This window comes from Ruditapes philippinarum, unplaced genomic scaffold (genome assembly GCF_026571515.1).
Source record: "Ruditapes philippinarum isolate M1 unplaced genomic scaffold, ASM2657151v2 ctg17669_1_1_1_1, whole genome shotgun sequence".
In the NCBI taxonomy this organism is placed as follows: Eukaryota; Metazoa; Mollusca; class Bivalvia; order Venerida; family Veneridae; genus Ruditapes; species Ruditapes philippinarum.
The window spans coordinates 7,359-15,431 of NW_026852862.1; the positions used below are offsets into that span (position 1 = coordinate 7,359).

Genomic DNA, 8,073 nt, shown 5'->3' on the forward strand with positions numbered 1-8,073 from the left:
ATATACTGATGTTTTTCGCCTGTAAGCGTTCAGATACTTTAATTCCCCATGACATGTATTTAATTTCCATAAAGCTCATTTGAGAATTTCTATAAATAACTTAAAAAGACTTAAAAAGAAAAAGTAGGAACTAAACGTGCGCATAATTAACTCATTTTTTCTGAACAATAAAATCCCCTCATTGAGCCTCTTGTGTCGATATCGCAACACGTACATGATTAAACTGGTATGCTATATTTACACACAGGAGCTTGAAATTCTATCAATAATCGCTCAAAAGTCCGATCTAAAAAAAAATCCATACCTATATATAAAAAAAACGTTTTTTATATATAGGTATGGATTTTTTTTTAGATCGGACTTTTGAGCGATTATTGATAGAATTTCAAGCTCCTGTGATTTACATGAAGAAAACTGGGCGTTTAAACATAGAGATAAACAGTGTAATGTCTTGACTCAAGTTTCAGGGGTAAGAAAATTTTGTTACTGTTATATAATGTTGACTATTGGGTACAGTATAATCAAATAAAACATTATGACATACATGATTGTGCGCATATTTTTTTTCTGAAAATCACTTTCGTTTTCAAGATTACATGAAGCAATTTAGAGTAGATCTCTATTTGAAAAAACTGCTATTTTGGGGATTATATTTGTATGTCAACGCATATATCTTCTGGTGTTCTTTAAACTGGCAACTAGATCTATATATTGTTTTTCATGTTTTATATCGAAGTGACAGTATTGATAAATTCTACTTTCGTTTTCACTTGTTCTATGTAATCGTGACGTAGGCAACTTGTTCTACTACTTATTTAACAATATAATGACTACATAAACATAACGTACATGTATATGTGAAAATTATCTCCTCTTAAATTATGTATGTACATTTTGGAAATAGGTTATGATTAACCTATTTCTGCAAGTTTTTAATAAGTTTAAGATATTAATAGATATTTTTCTACCTTTCTATGGCAAAAAGTATTAAAAAAAAAAAAAAAAAAAAAAAAAAAAAAAAAAAAAAAAAAAAACAGGAAGGTAGTTGATTGGCTACTTGATGTACATTATGGTTACTTGATGTACAGTACATTAATTTTTATCCAAATGTATCGAGATTTCATAGGGGATAATGGAAAAATATGTAGTACAAAAGGTGTTACTTTATATAGGGGAAGTTACTCTACATCTACGTTATAACGACGCATGTATACATATATGGGTACATGAATATTTACTTATTCCGGAACATTTTTTCAATTACAACCTAAATTCAAACACATTCTTTTTTTTTAAATTGGCGTCAATGTTGTCATGTTGCACTAAAGTGCCGAAAGTCTCATGTTGTATTGACTTCAACTCCTACAGAAATGCCATACTTAATTCATTTGACAGATATTATCAGAAAACAATAAAAAATTGTTTGTTTAATGGTAATCATGTAAAATTTTCCTAATTTAACTATGTCAAAATAGTCACATTTTTAAAACTGTGATTATTTTTTTTTTTTGGAGGGTGAATTTTTGTATGAAGTATCAGCTGCACATTTGACCATTTTCCTCAATCTTGGGTGTATTGCAAAACAAATATTTAGGTGGTGTACCACTTAATATTCATCCGATTTTACAAAGGGACCCTTATTAATAAAATATTATTTATTATCAAGGGTTTTTCAGGTGACGACTGTAAAGTAGATCATATGTAAGTGACACCAGTCTGCAAATGTAGGCAAGTTCCCATATTTGGTAATTTTTATAAAGTGGGGAAGATAAATTGGCTGTTTTGGTCGGATGCATCTATGATTTTGCATCCCAAAAGTGTACAAAGGGGTGGCGCCTTCTACTATGGAGGCTATTCGTTGCCAAAAATCCAGCCTTGTTGATCTGAGTTGAACAGTTTGTTAATGGACAAAATACAATTGTATTTCTTTGTATGTAAACTGCAATGTTGCATACTTGGATTGAGTTTGCCGATTTAATATTGTAAACATGCATTTCAACAAAATACATTTTGTTAAACGACAAAACATTAACTGATAGTAGCAATACCAAGTGTTCGAATACTCAAAACAGAAGTTACATTCTTAGCTTTACATTGTCGAACCATCATGATTCAGATCAGCATACACCAGCTTTACACGTTTTTCAATAGGAGATAAAATAAGCTCCGCCCATTTCCCCGCCCACTAAATCATCGTAAATAAACGTATTTTCCGCTCATTTTCGGTATTTACCGTCGGCGACAAGAAGCTACTAAACATAATTCACTTGCATGATTGCCTACAATCAACATCAGCGGACTTTAAAGGAATGTAGGCATATAAGTTTTAAAACGTTGTAGACACCACATTTCCTGGAAAAATAAACTTAAAAAACCCCCCCAAAACACCAGGTTACATACTGTCTGAGGTTAAATATTTTTCAAGGAAGTAAAAACTATTGAAAAGACTATATTCAACGACAAATAAATTTTACTGATGGTATTCCAATTTGCATAGGAATGAGTAACATTTACAGTTAAGCTGCTACCTTACCACTTTCAAATTTACAAGTCAACATCTGATAGAGATTTTGATACGACTAATTACTAATACAGACCAAATTCTGGCTGTTGTCTTTCCTAGTAGTATTATTATTTTAGTATCCTTAATTCTAGCGTATGACTTGACAAGAAAAAACTTTTAACAATAGTAAAATTATAACCAAAGTTGTATGTACCCTTTCGTACATAACTTTTTATCTTTACCATATATTTTCCCATTTTTCCCATTTTGTTTTTCAATAAGTAAAATTTAAATGAGTCCAAATGTATGTATGTTGATTATCAATTTATGTATACCTTGTTTATTTTATCTATTAGAAAGCCACCACTTACAAAACTTAATAAATATTCTGTGTAGTATTTCATGTACATAAAAGTAGTTCTCTGTTTTTGATCATATAGACAGCAAATCTAGACAGCAAATCTAGGTAACAGCTAATGACAGCATGTATACACATATTTTAGAGGTGCTATTGATTCAGCACAATGCATGAAAAGACCTTAATCTACGCCAGCTTACATATATTTAACAATAAAAGGCTAAATCACATCCTATGACTCAAAACACCTCCCAATGGAGGTAAACAGAGTTGCCAGGATACACTGAATATTTATTTCAACATTAAAATGGGACAAATTCACAAGTTTTGGTTATACAACGGAATTATCGATAGTAAACTTTGCATTGTTTCGTGGTTATACACTTGGTCAAAAATATGAGTTTTTCTACAATCCAACATAGTCCTTTAAAGAAAGAAGGCACAGGCTTATTGTTCAGTTCTCTTTATTCGTGTTGCCAAAAGTGCCGTCCATGTATCGCATTCTAGTACTATTTGCTGAAGGTATAAAAAAGATATGCTTAACAGTATTGCCGTTGCTCACAGAACTCTATCATTGATATCAAAGAGTAGTGATGTGTGTCAATATATATGGGAAACATTTCCTTATGTTATTTCACCAACTTTAGTTTTTGCATATTATTATGCTCATTATCAGTATATACGTTGTTACATTTTTATATTATATCTTAACCAATTTTGCATTACTTGAATATCCTGTACTAGAATACGTTTTAACAAAATCAGAGGATGTTCAAAGTCAAGATTGATGTAACAGTTTCTATATAATTTGAAATTTTTTTGTACCAGCAAGAGTTACCTCTCTTTATATTCTGCTTTCGTGAAATTGGCTCCGCCTATTAATTTTCGTCTATTTCCGTGATAATTCCATATATGGAAGTTGCAAAATCGTTTACAAATGTTAATCGCGGGTTAGAATGTAAAAGGAAAGTGTGTGGTGTTGTAGACCTGAGTGTGTCAAGTTGATGCAGTTACATTTCTCAACGTCATGATGCACAGCAGTAAACGTATTGTGTACGTTCTATCGTTTACATTTCTACATGTCGCAAATTTGAAATTATACATTTATAAATACAGTTTGCAATTTATCTAAGTTGCATGTTAACAGCTTTCATTTTATCAAATCGAGATAATCAAAATGCTTAATACCAGTGCAGTATGTAACTCTCGGATCGACAAATAGATTTTTACTAATATGTTTAGTAGAACCGAAGTATGCATTGTCAAGTTTCAAAGGCTGGATTTTTGGCAACGAATAGCCTCTATATTCTACTGCCTTTTTTGTACACATGAACTATAGCCATACGAATGCTTTGTACTATACATTATGTTATAACATTTAGTGCAAGTTTTTTAAAATCCTGAAAGCTGTTGAAAATCATTGAATAGAATGTTGTGAATTTTTCTACAGCTTTTAGCAGCCCTGGCATATATTGAACAAAATATTCTGGGGTGTTTAACATGTTGTTTGAATTTAGCTTAAAATATTCTTGGGAATGGGCTAAGTTGGTCATATTGTATGTATTAATTTCTAAGCAAGATGAAGATACGTTGAAAAAGTTCAAACCCTAAAATGATTAATGGTGATAGATGTGTTAATATGCAATACTAAATTTAAAGCGTCATTTAACATACCATTTATTTTTGGCTAAAAACACATTAACTGTTTGAATATTAGTTGTTCCGGGATATATATGTTGCTGGGTTAACTTAACAAAACAATTATGAAAATTAATTTCAACAACTGATGAATATACTAAATAGGAAGTTCATTCTTTATGATGGTAATACTAATTGGCTCATATAATATAAATCAATACTATATAAAATGGCAATTTTAGCCAATGTTAGTAAAACAGTCGTGATCATTCTATTTTGCTCTTTTACATAGGTTCGATATGGCTTCAAATGTAAAAGACGATGGGTCTAAGTGTCCAATTTGTTTCGAGATTTATAAGGAGCCGAAAGCTCTCGTTTGCTTACACACATTCTGTGAGACCTGTATCCATGAATATGTTCTTAAAAGCAAAGAAAAAGGCCTATTGTGCAATGGTATAGAGTGCCCACTCTGTCGCTATGTTACAACCGTAGAAGAAAATACATCACCTGAAACATGGGCAAAAGGTTTGCGACCAAATTTTGCTCTTGCATCGCTTCTTGACAGCACAACAAGCAGCCAAGAGTCCACCAAGGAGGAAGAAATGAATTGTCAACCCTGTTTAATGCAGAATATAACAAAGATTGCGTCAGTGTTTTGTTCAGTTTGTAATGAAAGAATGTGTGAAAGTTGCAAAAAGGTCCATGATAGTTTGCAGTTAACGAAGAATCATGAATCCGTTGACATAGATAGTAAAGAAAATGTTGAATTATCAACAACACTACGGACATATCAGAAATGTGATAATCATGGTAAGAAAATAAAGTTTTATTGTAAAGATGATGACAAACTTTGTTGTAGCACTTGTGCTATTGTTACCCATAGAGCATGTCAAGGTCTGGCTGAAATAAGTGAAATGGCAATGAATAGACAGGTCAAGCTGCAAGGGACTTTATTAAGAAAACAAATCGCCGAAATGGAAAATACCATGAAATTGTCTTCAAGTCATTTCGTTAACGAAAATAAGCATTTAGCTACCCAAGCTGCAGAATTATTGACCGAGTGGAATCAAGTTAAAGAAAAGGTGAACAAAAGGTTAGACGAATTTGAGGATGGGTTAAAAGAAGACTTAAAAGCTATTCAGTCTACAGGATCATCCGATATCATTGCAAATGCAGTCAAATGTAATGAAATGGCAGAGGAAATGCGTCGTTTACTGCTTGTCCTCAAAAGTTGTAAGAAAACTGGAACTGAAGAACAACAATGTGTTGTAATGAAAAAGATATATGATGAATTCATGGTTCGACAATCCGAAACGGAACAAAAGTTTGGTGAAATGAAAAAACTGAAATTATCATTAGAGCTTCCCGAAACAATCAGTGATTTGTTGAGTTTACCTTCAAAAAGTGTTACAGTAGCAACGGAAACTTGTACAACACACGTACCAAAATGTTCTGCCAAAACTCTCTCTGTATTAGCTGAAGCCGATATAGAAGAAGGTGAGGATGACGACGCTGAACCATTTTATCGAGGACTAGGTTTTCTAAATGATGGTAGGATAGTTGCTGTTGACTATAGAAATAACAAGTTAATTCTTATGGACAACAAATTAAATGAAATAGCTGCAAAGCGTTTGCTAGATATCCCACTGAACCTGGCTGTAACCCACGATGACTGTGTTATAATAACGACTGGAGTAGCAAAGAAAATTTGTATTTATCAAGTAAATGAAGATAATACTATAAATGAGAAGAAAATAATCCCTGTGAAGTACAGCTGCGATTCTATTTCAATCACAAGTGACAACAAATGTGTCGTTGGCACTTTCGGTTCTGATGTTGAACCTGCTCATTTGCTTACTTTTTATGGAGAATCTGAAGACATGATCTATGACTTTGAAGGCATGTTCTTTGAAAAAAGTAATCGGTTTAAGAGTGTTTACAATGCAAATGACAGACAATTGCTTATTACAGACAAATGGCAAAGTAAAGTGCAAATATACAATCTCCAGAAAGAAACTATTATTTTTGAAGATAGTAATATAAGGAACCCTAACGGAATTGCACATTACTTGAATGACTTGTTCTTTGTTTGTTCATCTGGCACAAATTCAATTGTTCAGTTGTCATCTCAAGGTGAAATATTGACAATCAATGGTCTAGATAAGGTTATTAGTCCATATTCAGTATGCATTTCACCAAGTAAAGATAGGATGATAGTTTCCAACAACCGATTAGGCGAGAAAAAACTAATTTTATTTCAAATTCACTAACATGCTAGAAAATGGTAAGTGAGTCGTTAGTATGTAGATATTAGTAGTTAATATTTGGAAACAAACACGATGCAATTATTTTATCATGCCCACGAAGGGTGGCATATTAGATTCGAACCGTCCGTCTGTCTGTCTGTCTCTCAATCTGTTAGTCCGTCCGTCCCGCTTTATACATATAGACAATGGTGGTTTTGTCCGCTCTGAAACTTCAGTATGCATGAAAGTATTTTAATTTTTCTTTCATATATGACATAACCATAGATATATGGTGTGTCGCGAACAAAACTCTGGTTTCTACCACTAAGGTGAAGGTCACTGTGGAGGTTCAAACTTTGTCATTTTTATGTTATATAAATAAAGATGGTGGTGGTCGTGTCCGCTCTGAAACTTCAGTATGCATGGAAGGATTGTAACTTTTCTTTCACATATGAAAAAACCATGGATGTATGGTGTGTCGCGAACAAAACTCTGGTTTCTACCACTAAGGTGAAGGTCACTGTGGAGGTTCAAACTTTGTCATTTTTATATTATATAAATATAGATTGTGGTGGTTGTGTCCGCTCTGAAACTTCAGTATGCATGAAAGGATTTTTATTTTTCTTTCATATATGAAAAAAAAACATAGATGTATGGTGTGTCGTGAACAAGACTCTGATTTCTACGTCTTAGGTCAATGTCACTGTTGGGGTTCAAACTTGGTCAATTTTCGATGTTAATATACATATAGACAAAGATGGTCGTGTCTGCCTTGAATATGCATTAAAGAAGTATATTTCTTATTTCACTTATGAAATTATTATAAATGTATGATGTGTTGTCCTAAGACTCGTGTTCCTACGCCTTAGTTCAAGGTCACTGCTGGGGTTTAAACGTTTTCAATATTTATGTTATATACATATAAATGGTAGTTTTTGTGTCCACTCTTTGACTTTCATATACATAAAAGTTTCAATTTTTATTTAAAAATATAAAGTCACCCTAGATGGACAATGTGTTGTGAACAAGACGTCTAATTTAAAGGTCACTGCTGGGGTTCGTATTTTGTCAATCTTAACATGTTATAGGTGGTTTATAACTAAAATCCTTCGGGGGCATTTGTCACGTTCTGTTTATCTCAAAGAACATACAATGGTCACATAAGTAAATAAATATTGCTGAACCTTTCATTATAACTTACTTTTTACATCAAAATGGGTTTATGCTAAGAATATATATGAAATTCATTGATAGAATTCATAATATAATAGCCAAAAACTTTGAATTTGTTTACCTCAACTATATCAGGTTGTTTATCTTACTTTTGT

The 8,073-nt window shown here is 32.4% G+C and overlaps 1 protein-coding gene across 1 annotated transcript; it reads left to right on the forward strand.

Annotated features, from left to right (window-relative positions):
* The first annotated feature begins 393 nt into the window (after nt 1-393).
* Nucleotides 394-7,872, forward strand: LOC132726582 (uncharacterized). The gene is made up of 2 exons (XM_060711920.1): nt 394-469; nt 4,792-7,872. Exon 2 carries the CDS (start codon nt 4,799-4,801, stop codon nt 6,767-6,769), a length of 1,971 nt encoding a protein of 656 aa, XP_060567903.1. The 5' UTR covers nt 394-469; nt 4,792-4,798; the 3' UTR covers nt 6,770-7,872.
* Nucleotides 7,873-8,073: the final 201 nt, after the last annotated feature.

What these genes read in the sequence shown, in the direction of transcription:
- LOC132726582 (XM_060711920.1), top strand. Translation starts at nt 4,799, where the DNA reads ATGGCTTCAAATGTAAAAGACGATGGGTCTAAGTGTCCAATTTGTTTC.